The sequence below is a fragment of the Portunus trituberculatus genome, chromosome 25 (assembly GCF_017591435.1).
Source record: "Portunus trituberculatus isolate SZX2019 chromosome 25, ASM1759143v1, whole genome shotgun sequence".
Lineage (NCBI taxonomy): Eukaryota > Metazoa > Arthropoda > Malacostraca > Decapoda > Portunidae > Portunus > Portunus trituberculatus.
The window spans coordinates 15,401,479-15,416,941 of NC_059279.1; the positions used below are offsets into that span (position 1 = coordinate 15,401,479).

Below are 15,463 nucleotides of genomic sequence, written 5' to 3' on the forward strand. Positions count from 1 at the left end.
CGGCGTGAAATCCAGGGTCTTGAAAGAAATAGTGTCTTTGTTAGAGGGACCCGTAAGTCAAGAAAAGGAATGTGGAAAAACCAACAACCTGTAAGAAAATAAATAAACGAATTTTAAGATAATGTGTAGAGAAAAAATATCACTATTTAAAAGCTTCTTAACTTGTCACAATGCTGCCAACTCGCCAGAGAATCTTGCTTATCAAACCTAACAATTAATTCCAAAGATCAGAATCTTGGTAATAAACCTTTAAAACTAATTGAAGACCTTGGCGAAATTTTTAAGATGTTCCATTTATGATCATGAAAAGCTATATAAGTTGTAAAGATGTTCCACTTCTTTTCCTCTTTGAAGATTCATAGCTTGTTGAAAAGCTTCGCTCCACCACTAATTACAAAGAAAGCTTGGCATCCTCTTCAGAACCTTCACAGATTTCAAAAAAGTTTGATTTAAAACCACCTACCAAAAATTCAATAACTTCTTTGTCCCTCACGCACATTTTGTACCGATAATTCTCTCCATTCGTGTGTTTCTCTTTATGCCAATCTTATAAAAAAGACCCTTTAGAGCTGTGTGTGTATGTCCCGTGTGCCGCTGTCGCTCCTGTCACTCCCTTCCCTTGCTGTGAGTTCTCTACTGGGATTAACTTTCCGGGTTTGTTTGGGAATTAATTTTTGTAGTACTTTTTCAATTGTTGACTTCTATAAATGTGTTAAAATAATTAGTCTTGTGCTAATTGTTCATAGCTTCATTTTTTTTTACTTTATTTGACCTAATTGTAGATTATTTTTTAGACATTTAATATTGTGTTGTTTATTAATTTTCCTTTTCATTTCGCAGATAAGATACATTTTTTCCTCACATGTCTATTTTCATATCTAAGAGTTTTATTTTGCATGATAATTTTCATTCATATGATTTGCAGTTTTTTTTTTTCATGTTTAAGTTTTATTTCTATTATTATTATTATTATTATTATTATTATTATTATTATTATTATTATTATTATTATTATTATTATTATTATTATTCCTGCGGTTTATTTCCATTTGATTTGGAGTTAGCCATGAACAAGAACACTGCTTGCCTTGTTCTAGTGTCCTGAGTGCTCGAGACTAAACCTTACTTTATCCTCTAATAAGACCGATATTTGTGTACACTAAGACACGAGATTTATATACAGACACATGAATGGACATAACTTGAGAGAGAGAGAGAGAGAGAGAGAGAGAGAGAGAGAGAGAGAGAGAGAGAGAGAAAGCCTTCATAAACACATTCCAGTAATTACATTCATAACATTCACATTTATCTACATATCACATAAAATAAAAATGACCAACTTGAAAACCTTAAAATTCTTTCTCTCTCTCTTTTTTTTAACGCTTTACAAAATCAATGTTTTCAAGAGAGCCACAGTGTCATTTCCCTAGCTGAAGTGTGAATGCGAGTAAACGTGTTATCTCCAAGGGCACACCTGAAATGAGACAGGTGTATGTATGCGTGAAGAACAAATATGAAAATTTTCACACCTGTGCTCCAAATGTAAAAGCAATATCCTTATTTATTATTACTCATGCACAGATAAATAATGAAAAATAGTACACACACACACACACACTCACACAGACACACAGACACACAGACACATATACACACAGACAAGGACACACCGCACTTCTATCAATGTTTTATTATTGGACGTAAACATTGCACCTAAAACTTACTTAACTTGTCTGCTCATTTTTCTAATTATTAATGTTTCCTTGTCTTATTCATTTATTATTTCTCTGGTAATACTGAATGTGTGATGTGGCCTCGTTCCTCGTCCTTTCCTTTGTCCTTTATCCTGTGTCCTTTACCTTCATCCATTAGCATTGGTCCTTGAAACTCCATCATGTCCCATTTGTCCTGCAGTCTTTATCATTTATCCACTTATCAGCTGCTCTATCTTCCTTTGTGTTCTATTCTCTGTGTTATTTATTCCCTTTCATCTGTTCTCTCGTCATTTATTCATTTTTTTCATTATCTCCTATGCTAATTTTCTCTATATGTCTCTGTTTCTCTCTGTTTATCTGTTTCTCTCTCTCTCTCTCTCTCTCTCTCTCTCTCTCTCTCTCTCTCTCTCTCTCTCTCTCTCTCTCTCTCTCTCTCTCTCTCTCTCTCTCTCTCTCTCTCTCTCTCTCTCTCTCTCTCTCTCTCTCTCTCTCTCTCTCTCTCTCTCTCTCTCTCTCTCATTATTTATGTAATATTATAAAAACATATTTTAATTAAAGAAATAGCTTTTTTCTAACCTACAAATGAAATTGATAACATTTACATAATAAAGAAAATAATCATAAACACCTGTCATCATAAGTTCAATTTCAAGTTTAAAATGAAAAAAAAAAGAAAATGTAGAAAAAAATTATGCGTTTAATCTGCACAGAAAATTTAGTAATGATTCAAAATTTTGTTGTTTTTATTTATTTTTCTAACGTTTATTTCTTTCTATTTTTTTTTATCTCGTTATCTGACCTCCATTATTGTCAGGGTATTATTTTTTTGTCCTATTTTCTTTTTGTTTTGTTTTTTATCCCGTTTCTTTAATTTAATTGTCAGTGTTTTGTCATTAGCTAATTACAGATTTCATTTTCCTTTTACCATTTCCCTTTGTCTCATTATTGTCTTGTTATTTCCTTTCACTTTAGTCATTAGGTCTCTCTCTCTCTCTCTCTCTCTCTCTCTCTCTCTCTCTCTCTCTCTCTCTCTCTCTCTCTCTCTCTCTCTCTCTCTCTCTCTCTCTCTTGTTCTTTCTTTCTTCTTTTCTTTCTTTTCTTATTATTTGTCTTGTTCTTTTTATTTTACTTTTTCCTGCCTTTCTTTCTTTCTTTCTATTTACTTATTTATTTATTTGTTTATTTATTGATTAGTTTATTTATTTATTTATTCATTTATTCAATTATCAATTCTTTTATTTTCTTTGTTCTTCTTCTTCTGTTTCTTCTTCTTCTTCATCTTCATCATTTTCTTCTTCATCTTCATCATCTTCTTCTTCTTCTTCTTCTTCTTCTTCTTCTTCTTCTTCTTCTTCTTCTTCTTCTTCTTCTTCTTCTTCTTCTTCTTCTTCTTCTTCTTCTTCTTCTTCTTCTTCTTCTTCTTCTTCTTCTTCTTCTTCTTCTTCTTCTTCTTCTTCTTCTTCTTCTTCTTCTTCTTCTTCTTCTTCTTCTTCTTCTTCTTCTTCTTCTTCTTCTTCTTCTTCTTCATCTTCATCATTTTCTTCTTCATCATCATCATCTTTTTCTTCTTCTTCTTCTTCTTCTTTTTTCGCCTTCTCCTTCTCCTCCTTTTCTTCTCGGTTTTCGTCTTCTTCCTTCTTTCTTGTTAGTTTCTCATTACCAAATAATTGCTATTATTATTATTATTATTATTATTATATTATTATTATTATCATTATTATTATTATTATTATTATTATTATTATTATTATTATTATTATTATTATTATTACTACTCCTTTACTTAATCCTGAATCCTTTAAAGTTTATTGCTTGCCTTCCTCCTCTTCCCTCCTTTCCTCCTTCTTTTCTTTTTTTCTTTTCCCTTCGTTCGTTTAAAGACTTCCTGATTAATCTTCCCATGAAAAGTGTTCTCTTTTTTTATCCATTATGGGTTTCAGTAGAGCTTTGTTCTCCTCCTGTTTCCTATTTCCTGCTTCTTTATCTCTTCTCCTCTCCTTTGTTCCCTATTCGTCCATTTGTATCTCCTTCCCCTTCCTTCCTTTCTTTCATCCTTCCTTCCTCCTCCTCTTGTCATCGCTTCGCATTTTTCTTGTCATCAAAAGTTATTTATCATTGTTTCTACTAATTACTTTGTCATCTCTCTCTCTCTCTCTCTCTCTCTCTCTCTCTCTCTCTCTCTCTCTCTCTCTCTCTCTCTCTCTCTCTCTCTCTCTCTCTCTCTCTCTCTCTCTCTCTCTCTCTCTCTCTCTCTCTCTCTCTCTCTCTCTCTCTCTCTCTCTCTCTCTCTCTCTCTCTCTCTCTCTCTCTCTCTCTCTCTCTCTCATCTAACGTATTTCATTATTTTTTTTCCTTTCTCTATTTTCTTTCGGCTCCTGATCCTCACAACAAATATTTCCACCTTTCTTTATCATTATTCAGGAAACTTTAAATCTTATCCTTGCCTCTTCTTTACTTTGGAATCCTTTCGCTCTCTCTCTCTCTCTCTCTCTTCCTCCTTCCTCTGAGAACCGTATTCTTAAACAGTTCACCGCCCTATCACATTTAAAAGACTATCGAGGAAGTCATTTGTTGCTTCCATGTTTATTTTTAAAGGTGTTTTCAAGAGTAATATGATTTTAATGGTGGTTTAAAATGGCAAAAGCTTATTGATTTTTGGGGATTTGTGTTTAAGAGTACGAGTCTAAGTCCTATTCATCCATCATTTCTTTATCCTTAATCCTCACTCTCCAAACCTTTACCTCTCCCTCACCCGCCCCTCCTCGCCTTGACCTTCCTCTTCTCCACATCTCAGACGCTCGTCACTCAGGAATCTAGAACAAAAAATTGCCGCACGGAATCGCACCAGACGACCTGTTTCTAGCGCCTCTTACGCCCCCTCTTGTAAACCCTTTTCAAGAATGACCGTGAGCAAGTTCCTGATGGTTAACCTCGCCCTGGCTGACCTGTGCATGGGTTTGTATCTCCTTATCATCGCCGCCATGGACCTACACACCATTGGGGATTACTTCAACTACGCGATTGACTGGCAGAATGGTAAGTTAATTTTATCCTTTTCTTCCTAAGTCTTAAAGTTTTATCCTCCTACTGTATTTCTGTTCCTCACTATCTTTTTATTCTTCTTTTCTCTCCGTCTCACTTCTTCCTCCTCAAAAGCTGTTGTTGTAATTCTGTTGTGTTTCTGTTGTGTTTCTCTCTACCTGTGAATTAGTGGAGAGTTTGGTGTGAGATTCGGCAGATTGGTAAGTCTATTTGTCCTTTTGTGCTTTCGTGCTTGTGTTTACGTGTGAAATAGTGGAGGTTTCGGTGCTGATAAGGTATGGTTTTGGCAAGATGGTGAATTCATTTGTCCTTTTGTGGGTTTGCTATGCTTATGTTTATGTATGAATTGGTGGAGTGTTTGGTGCTGATAAGGTATGGGTTTGGCAGGATGGTGAGATAATATTTGTCGTTCCTTAGAAATTGAAGTCGTAGTACTTCATTTAATTCGAAAAGGGGGTCTTCATACTCTTTTTAAACCCCGACTCCAGTAACAGAAAAAAAGGATAAACAGCCAGAGAGTTCCAGGATTTACTCGTTAAAGGGATAGAGGAGTGAGAATACTGATTAACTCTTGCATTAGTGAAAGAGATGAAGGATTGAGAATACAGGTTAAGTCTTGCATTAGTGAGATCCACGAGCAAAACCAAGGAGAGAGAGAGAGAGAGAGAGAGAGAGAGAGAGAGAGAGAGAGAGAGAGAGAGAGAGAGAGAGAGAGAGAGAGAGAGAGAGAGAGAGAGAGAGAGAGTTACTGAGTTGACATGTAAGAAGGATGAGAGGGATTAAGTTTACTGATCTCTCGTTATCCTCTCTCCTCTCCGTGACTTGTGTGTGTGTGTGTGTGTGTGTGTGTGTGTGTGTGTGTGTTGGGAGGGAGGGAGAGGGGAGGGAATGGGGTTGGAATGATGAGTTATGATAAGTTATAACGAGTTTGTACGTGGTGTCAGTGTCAGGATTTCAGCTTTACCCTCATCATCATTTTCCTCTTCCCAATTCTTTACTTTCTTATCGATCTTATCACCGGCAACATCTCATTAATTCACCCCACTTTCCAACACACACACACACACACACACACACACACACACACACACACACACACACACGTCCCTTTACTCCTGACAATAACCCGCTCATGAAACACTCCGACTGAATCCTTTGCTATGCTCGAAGACTCTCAAGATTAGCGAAACCCTTGCATTAATTTGGGGATCTCCGTGGCGGCCAACTTTGCGTTATTGTGAAGGGGGATGAAGCCTTTACCGTAGTGGATTAATTGACCGGCAGGCTGTTTAGAAGAAGGTAGAAGGCTGTAATTAACCTGCCGTGGGTACAATCTGCGCGTGTCTCATTAAAGGGCCAGGTGTTCAAAGGCCGCTGAAAGATACTGAAGGTGATTCGAGTATCAAAAATTCGTCGACATTTATTTTCCCCATCAAAATACGGTAATTGGATCGCTCAGGTAATTACAGGTAAATTTTGGGTGCAAGAAGGAGGAGGAGGAGGAGGAGGAGGAGGAGGAGCAGGAAGAGGAGGAAAGAGAACGTTAACAGAAAGAGGAAAATAGTGAGAGATGGAGAGGTGATGGAAACAAAGAAGAGGAAGGAGTGTAGAAATATATCTCTCTCTCTCTCTCTCTCTCTCTCTCTCTCTCTCTCTCTCTCTCTCTCTCTCGTAATTGTTAACAAGTCTACTGCTGTTCGTTCTTCCTTTTTGTTCCGTAGTGTTATTGCGTTCCTTTGTGAGGTGCGGTGCGGCGCAGCGCTGTGCTCCGTGGCAGGAGTGCGGTGCTCTCCCCTGCTTGCTGATCGTGTCTGTTGTTACTGGAGGCTTTTCATTTATTTGGAAATAATTGTATGCTTTTCCGGGATTACTTTCTTGGTACTGGAGCGAGGCGGAATACCAGCGTACAATATTATAATCATTTTCTTGAATGGTAACCGCGGGAGGCACTTCGATAAATTGCACTGTATTTTAATCTCACGCTCTGAAAAAATTACATTCAAAGGGACTCCTCCATTACACACCTCATAGATTCATTGGTATGAAATTGTGCGTATATACAATCTATTTAACTATCTATCTATCTATCTATCTATCTATCTATCTATCTATCTATATATATATATATATATATATATATATATATATATATATATATATATATATATATATATATATATATATATATATATATATATATATATATATATATATATATATATATATATATATTTTTTTTTTTTTTTTCCACCAACGCGGACGTGACTACAACTTTTAGGTTTGAAGTTTTCGCGCGGAATTGCAAAGTTTTAAATGTTTATTTATTTGTGAATTGTATCGAGTTTTGTCATCGGGGTTCGTCTAATTTAATGAACATCGATGTTTACTGTGACTGATTGGGACGTAGTAAAACAAAGTTGGTAGCGGACAAAACATACCTGCTTGTGTATCTATCTGTATCTATCGGTCTACCTATCTATCCACCTATCTGCCTATTTATGTATCTATATATCACTTCATTTTTTACACTGAAATATAATAAGTTAACACCCAAATAGAAAAGAAACTAATAAATAATAAAATCAAAGAATAGATTGAACGATATACTGAAGAAAACACGTAAAATCTCCCTCAATGACCAAAAAACCAACAGAAGAAAACCGTGCGCTATTAACCCAGTACAATATTCTGTAGTACTAAACAAGGCGACATAAACACTTGGAACTCCACCACGCTGGCCAGGGAGAGGCAGGCGGCGGTCCATTAATCGGTGTGTTGCCTCGAGATGGTCCCTTCCTCCATCGATTAAGCGAAGGAGACAGAGGCAGAGAAGCAGCGAGGGGAGACCGCGCCACCACATTCACCGCGGCGGATACTTCACTAATTACCTCATACTTACCATCGTTTAAGTTCTCGCCTTCTTGTGGTAAACTGGAGGGAACTCACGTGCATAATGAATGGCTGGGAAGTTATTAGCAGGTGGTGTGTGGTGTGTTGGGTGCTGAGTATGCCATAAGCTGATAGGAGTGTTGAAGTGGGTGGTAAATAGACGATAAGCAGGTGATAAGTGGGTGGGAGGGGAGAGGAGAGGTGGTAAGCAGGTGGTGAGGTGGCAGTTTAGTTCAGTGGAAGTAAGTGTGGCGTTGAGGGTGAGCAGATGGTGTTTCGTAAGTGTGTGGAGAGTAAGAGATAAGGTGGAAGGTTCGCGCTAAGTGGTGAGGGTGGAGAGTTGATGTAGAGCAGGTGATAATTGCAAAGTAAATAGGTGGAGAGTGGTGACTACAGGTGATGAGTGGTGGGTACAGGTGATGAGTGGTGGGTACAGGTAGTGAGTGGTGGGTACAGATAGTGAGTAGTGGTTACAGTGGTGATTAGGTGACGAATTGATGGATTAAGGCTGCTATTCTGCTATTCTGGCCATTAATCTTCTGACCTCCATAGACCTTTCCTAATGTTAATAAAATGGACTAATCGTACACATATCGCAAGATAAAAATATGTCCCAGTTTTAAAGAGGTTAATGACACTTTCATGGGTATTTTCCCATCAAAGATCCAGAATTTTCATCAAATTATCACTAGAATTATAGTTTATCACACTTTCATGGGTATTTGTCTATCAGCGTCACAGAATCTTCGCAAAAATATCATTAGAATCATGAAGACAATCTTAAGAGTCAGACTTACCCGAGCCTTTCCAAAATGTAGTCGAGATAAGTCGTGGAAATATTTGCTAATACTGAGCTGTAAAGTTCCGCCTCCTGCCATCTCTCATCCCACGCTCTCAGCCAACTTCGGGACGCGTCAGGAAGTGTGCGTGTGAGCGGGAGAGCCAACAACTCTCGCAGCTGGTCTCCCCAAAAAGAGCGAAATCACAACATTTTACTTAACCTAATCTAATTAACCTAAGCAACCTCCTCTCACGCAACTGCCTCACTAATATTGCCTCCCACGAATTGTTTCCCGTGTTTTTAAATACTTCTAATAGCGCTGCTTTACTTTTCATGGCGCTAGTTGCACTTAAATTGCATGGTCTTTATATTGATTTTATTTATTCTTTTTTTTTTTCGTGGAGTGAATAGAAATTTGTGAGAGAAAAAGTTTGGCAGTGGGAGAGAATGACGGACCAGCTGGCTTTGTGTGTGCATGTGTGTGTGTGTGTGTGTGTGTGTGTGTGTGTGTGTGTGTGTGTGTGTGTGTGGGTGGGTGTGTGTGTGGGCGGGTGTCATGTGCAGTTGTGAAATTGAGTTTCAGGAAATTTAATATGGACGATGTGATCTGCGTGGGTGGTTGGGGAGGGAGGTGGCGTGGCGACCGTGGTGTGGCGTGGCTCCTGTGTGATGCTTCCGGCTAGGAGAAACATGGCTTGGTGGAAGGACTGTATTCTGACACGCTTTGCTCTCTCACCATCACTATTTTCCATAGGCTCCAGTTGAATATACTCGTGTTTTTAAGGGCATTTTTTGATTCTGGCAATAGACTGGAAAGATTTCTAGTTTACTGAAAGGAGAAACTGTCTAGAAAATCCGGCCAATTATCTCTGTGGGATTGAAAAATTGTCATGGTGAGAGAGCAAGCTGTTTGTGAATACGGGCTTATAAGACTGGTGACGTGGTGGTGGTGGTGGCGGGGCGTGGTGAGCGGAATACAGGAAACTTGAGCTCCTTCAGGGACGAGGAAAGTTATTTGGCGGAAGGGACGAGGCACAATACAGAAGTTCCCTGTGGCGGATGTAAGTACGTACGTGTGGTGTCCAGGTGGAGGCAACATTCTCCGCGGCTTCAGGTGCTGGTGGCTGGGGTGGGTGTTGCTGCGAGTTTTAGTCACGTTTTGGGTGCGAGAAATTCAGATAAGTTAGTTAGAGAATCGGATTTTAGATTGTACTTTATTTATAGATTTCTTTCTTTAGTGCGTCTTTTAAATGGTCTCTTCTTTTTTTCCCTTTTCTTTTATTCCTCTTCTTTCTTCTTTTAAACTAAGCCTCCACTTACATAAAAAAAACAAAGGGTGAAGAGGATATTACTGTATACCGGCACTGTCACGTGTAGTCCTGGTGGCGTCTTGCAATTTCCCTTATTTTCCAGTTCCCTTAAGTGTAATAATGTCTTGGTTATAAGTTGAGGGGAGTCATGAATTACTATGGAGACTTATTGCCTTTCTATCTCACTGGTACTGAAGGGAGCTTAAATTCTCTAACGATGTGGAAAGCATACTGAGAAAATTATGTATCTTCTCTTATTTAGGTATATGTAACCTCTCCGCCTGACAGCTGTGTGGGCTGCGCTGTGTGGAGTAATTACCGAGAGCGGGAATGTGTGCAAGGGGAATACGTGTAAGAGGAAATTGTTATGTGTGTTCAGTAGGAGGAGGAAGCATCTCAACTTGCTACTAACTTAGAATTACAGTAACCTTCCTGCCTTCCCTTCTGTCGTGTCCCGCCGCCCCTCTCAGTCTAAAGTCCTCTCTGCTGACAATCTTCTTACGAGACCTGAAAAGTGATAGATTCTTAGATCAGAGAATTTCAGATTGAGGGTATATGAGAGAGTGGAAGTGAATGTAGAACAGGGTTTCCCAGAGTGGGTGGTACCGCTCCCCTGTGTGCGTTGGAAGGGTCCAGGGGGGGTGGTAGGAAAAAAAGGAGATGGAAGGGGGCGCCAGTAGGACATCACAACCAATCTGAAAATATTCTGGTATTGGGGATTTCAAATTATGGCAGAATCTAAAGACGTACTACTATTATTAATGTCTATATATACGTCTGTGTGTGTGTGTGTGTGTGTGTGTGTGTGTGTGTGTGTGTGTGTGTGTGTGTGGATGTGTGCGTGTAAGTGTGTGTGTGAGTGTGTGTGTTTCACTGTTTGTTTGATCTGCTGCAGTCTCTGACGAGACAGCCAGACGTTACCCTACGGAACGAGCTCAGAGCTCATTGTTTCCGATCTTCGGATAGTCCTGAGACCAGGCACACACCACACACCGGGACAACAAGGTCACAACTCCTCGATTTACATCCCGTACCTACTCACTGCCAGGGCCCATTGAATTATAATTCAATGGGTCCTGCTCACTGCTAGGTGAACAGGGGCTACACGTGAAAGGAGACACACCCAAATATCTCCACCCGGCCGGGGAATCAAAACCCGGTCCTCTGGCTTGTGAAGCCAGCGCTCTAACCACTGAGCTACCGGGCGTGTCTGTGTGTGTGTGTGTATAGTTGGATGTGTGCGTGTAATTGTGTGTGTGTGTTTTTTTTTTTTACGTTAAGGCCTATAGCGCCTGTAGGCACACTTGAATAGTGTATAGGAAGCGCTGTTCAGCTTCCGCCCATTAGTGGCGCAGACAATCATATTTATAGTGGTACCCATATTAGGGCCCATATCACCACCCAAGCTCATCTTGGGTGTAACCACCTAGAACCTGGGTATCATGGTGACATATAGGTTACGTTAAACCACTCGACAAATGGCAAAGTGTCTAAGGCTGTACGTGGTGGGATTCGAACCTACGCACGGACGTCTGCCCGATCCCACGCTCATCACCTTATCCACTACGACACCGTCTCCCTTTTGTGTGTATGAGTATGTGTTTTTTTCTTTTTTTCGAAATTTTGCGGTAAACTTGCACTACGCCATTTAATTAAGCATGAGGTGGTGGCATAGTGGATAAGGTGGTGAGCGTTGGATCGGGCAGAAGTCCCTGCATGCGTAGGTTCGAATTCCACCATGTGCCGTCATGAAACTGTCATTTGTCGAGTGGTTTAAAGTTACCTACATGATACCCAGGTTGTAGGTGGAGGTATAAATGCTTTACACCAAAGATGCGCTTGGGTGGTGATATAGGCCCTAATATGGGTACCATTATAAATAAGATTGCCTTTGCCGCTAAGGGGTGGAAGCTGGACAGTGCTTCCCATACACTTCAAGTATGCCTAAAGGCCCTATAGGCTATAGCATAAGAAAAAAAATGAGAGGTCAGTAATATCCAATAGTAAGGAGCGTAGAAGTCATTAGAGTGTGGGAAGGAGGAATATGAGCAATTGTATCATGATAGACAATTGCTTTGAGAGAGTTTCTGTTGTGTTCCTGAGTATCGCGGTGCTGTGGGTGGCGTTCAACTCCCATGAGATCCTACGAAGGAAGATCTTTTGGAAAGGAAGCTCCTTTTTTGAGACGAGAAGTTGGCCAATAGTTTCGTCAGTTGTCTTTCTTTTTTTTTTCCTTTTTTTTCTTTCTTATCTGTATTTCATGGAGTTTTTTTTTTTTCTGGGTTAGATCATTCACTTCCTAGTTTATCTAATGTTATTTTTAATCTTCAACTTTGAGTTATTTTTTTTGCGCTTGTATGATTTTTGCCAAGAAAGTTTTTGTATTTCGAGTTCTGTTCAATCTTTTTTTTTTTTCAGTCTGAATTGGAAAACCACAAAGAAAAAAAAAAAGGGTCATTGTGTCAGTTTGGGCTTTTACAGACATTGATTTTTCCCCCTCCGTCGCGTTTTCATGTGTTATTTTCCATTTTTTTTACACATACAAATGGATGGGAGCCAAACATGAAGTGGAATTGATAGAGAAAATGGAAAAGGATCCGTCGGCAGGGGGGAAAAAATGTGTCGTATTTCACAGAACAGCTTGGAGATTGAGTGACCAGAGGGGTTTGTCTAAGCCTGTGCCATTAACTTATTTATTTACTATCCTTATCAACATTATTTCTGTTATTTTCTATTACGGCCACTCATCATTACAGTCATTTGTTTGTTGTAATGATTTTAGTTGTATATTCACTATAGAATATACACAGCTTTCCTATTTTTTGTTGTTACAGTAGTTATCGGCGCTGCTTTGACTCATCTCAGTGTTTGAGAAGACTGTAACACAAGTAGAAGTGTCGCCACCCACCATCACTGCTGCCACCAATCATTCAATTTGTCATCGTGTTTATATTTCAGACATATAAGATTGTGCTTCGTTAACTCGTGACTTTCGTCTTTTATTGCATCTCATATTTTCTCCCATCTTTTCCTCTGAATTGTGAGCATTCTTGAATTCTCTTCATCAAACTTTTACTTTATTAAAAATGGATTAATAAATGAATGCATATCAAATCTCTCCTGGTCATTTAAATTCGTCATTTATTCCTGTTTGGTTTGTAAAAAAGAAAATAGAGATGAAATTTATTTATTACGACTCGACATGATAATTCTTTTTAAAGAATCAGTTTGTGAAAAGAAGAAAATATCATAATTACAGACATGATTCCCTTTTGATGATAAATAAATAGCTAAGCCCAAAATTCGATGAGGTCACAATTGTAGCTACAAGCGCTGCTCCTTCAGGCCCTGGGTGCAAGGTGGCGGGCTTCCTGACAGTGTTCGCCTCTGAGCTGTCCATCTTCACGCTGACGGTGATCACATCGGAGCGGTGGTACGCCATCACCTACGCCATCCACCTCAACAAGCGACTCAAGCTGTCCATGGCGGTGAAGATCATGGTGGGCGGGTGGACATACTCCATAGCCATGGCCACCCTGCCCCTCGTAGGCGTCTCCAGCTACAGCAAGACCAGGTGTGGCAGTAGCTGACCCCTGCCGCGATAAGCTAACAGGATGCAAGACAAATATGAAAATGAAATATCTTTTTAATTTTTTCCTACTTAATAGATTAGTTTTTACTCACTTGCACATTTTCAATCACGATTATTTTTTTATTAATAGTGTTTGTTTTATGAAGGAAAATTGTTCTTTCTGTGTTCAGGTGTCATTGCGTGATAAGAGTTTTTTTTTTTTTTTTTGTGTGTGTGTGCGTAAAAATGCAATTTTCAAATATCAGTCCCTACTACGTAAGTCGTCATAAACTATTCTTGTCATTGTCTCTTTTATTATCATTTCATTTTATTTGTCTATTTATTTTTTTTACCTAACAATATTCTCTTTGTTCGCCGTGCATCACCACATCACAAAGCCAAACAAAGCACTGTCTCACCACCCAGCATCTGCCTGCCCATGGAGACTGGTGACGGCCTGTCCCTGGCGTACCTGGTGTCGCTGCTGGTGGTCAACGGCCTTGCTTTCTTCGTCATCACCGCCTGCTATATCTCCATGTACTTCTCAATCAGCCGCCACGACGCCACCACCGAGCATTCTGACCTCACGGTGGCTAAAAGGATGGCACTGCTGGTCTTCACTGACTTTGCCTGCTGGGCGCCCATTGCCTTCTTCGGGTGAGTTAGTTGTCTTAGCATCAGTGTTATTGTTGGCATCATTCTTTCTCTTTTTGATTTAGTGGATCTATTTTTGTAGCGGCAGGAAAGAGAAAGATCGAATGAGTTAATTGTGGTTCTTTTGTAGTGGTAGGGGTGGGAATGCTTAGTTATTTTAGCATGAGTGTTAATATTGGCATCTTTCTTTCTCTTTTTTATATCAGTGGGTTTAGTTTTGTAGCGAAAGCAAAGAGAAAGGTCGAGTGAGTTTTGGCTCTCTTGTAGTAGCAGCGACGAGAATGCTTAGTTATTTTAGCATCTGTACTATTATTAGCATCATTGTTTCTCTTTTTGTTCTAATGGCTCTAATTTTGTAGCGGCAGCAAAGAGAAAGATCGAATGAGTTAGCTGTGGCTCTTTTGTAGTGGCAGCCATGAGAGTGCTTAGTTGTTGTTGTTTTTTTAGCATCAGTGTTATTATTAGCATTTTTCTTTCTCCTTTTTGGTTAGTGTCTAGTTTTGTAGAGGCAGCAAAGATAAAAATCGAATGAGTTAATTGTGGCTGTTTTGTAGTGGCAGCTATGAGAGTGATTAGATATTTTAGCATCGGTGTTATTATTGGCATCATTCCTTCTTGCGTCTAGTAGTTGGTTCGTGTCAAGGTGTGGCAGGAAAGGAAAGATTGAGTGAGTTAACTGTGGTTCTTTTGAGGTGGCAGCGATGAGAGTGCTTAGTTATTTTAGCATCAGTGTTATTATTGGCATCATTCCTCCTTGCTTCTAGTAAGTGACTCGTTTCGTGCTGTGGCTGGAAAGGGAAAGATTGAGTGAGTTGCGCCTGTTTTTAGTGGAAGCAACTGCGAAGATTTTTTTATTTTTGCATCATTGTTATTGTTGCCATCACTTCCTCTCTTCTGGTGAGTGGCTTGTGTCTTGTGGCAGCAATGAGAAAGATTGTTACTTTTAGCATTGGTATTATCGTTAGTTATTATTTTCTTCCTCTCAGTGCGTTGTTTTCTTTATATTTCTTTGTCTTATTTAACTGCGCAGTGTTTTCTTCGTCACCATACGTTCTTCTGTAAGTTATTCCCTCTGGTTCCTGGTTCCTTTTCCCACAATGTCACGTGTACTGAACCATTCTCTCTATCTCAAATGGTCAGGTAAGAAGAGACAGACATGAGGTGTGCCTTGTCTGCTCTCCAGGTGACGTGCAGCGCGCCTCACCTGGTCGCCTCCTCAACATGCCATACACTAATTAAGCTTGTTTAAATCTACTTCTCTGCCGCACTTCATCTTAGACCTATTTACTCTTTCTCTTCCTCCACTCCCTTCTTGACCTCACCTTGTCTCTGCTTCATTATTTCTTATGTTATTGTTACATGAGAACAATTTCTTTTTAACTTATTTTTGTTGTTGTGCGTTAATCGGATTTCGCTGTACTAACTTCAATGCAAAGACGAAGGCATGTAATTTTTAAAGAAAACACTAAATTATTCTTTTTACGCTTTTATTATTGACAAT

General features: G+C 39.4%; 1 protein-coding gene across 1 annotated transcript in view; it reads left to right on the plus strand.

The window, feature by feature from the left end:
• Positions 1 to 15,463, plus strand: part of LOC123508584 — a 183,184-nt gene that overhangs the window by 157,588 nt on the left and 10,133 nt on the right. The window contains 3 exon segments of the mRNA XM_045262355.1: positions 4,615 to 4,751; positions 13,083 to 13,311; positions 13,735 to 13,965. Of these exon segments, the coding sequence (XP_045118290.1) occupies positions 4,615 to 4,751; positions 13,083 to 13,311; positions 13,735 to 13,965 (597 nt within the window).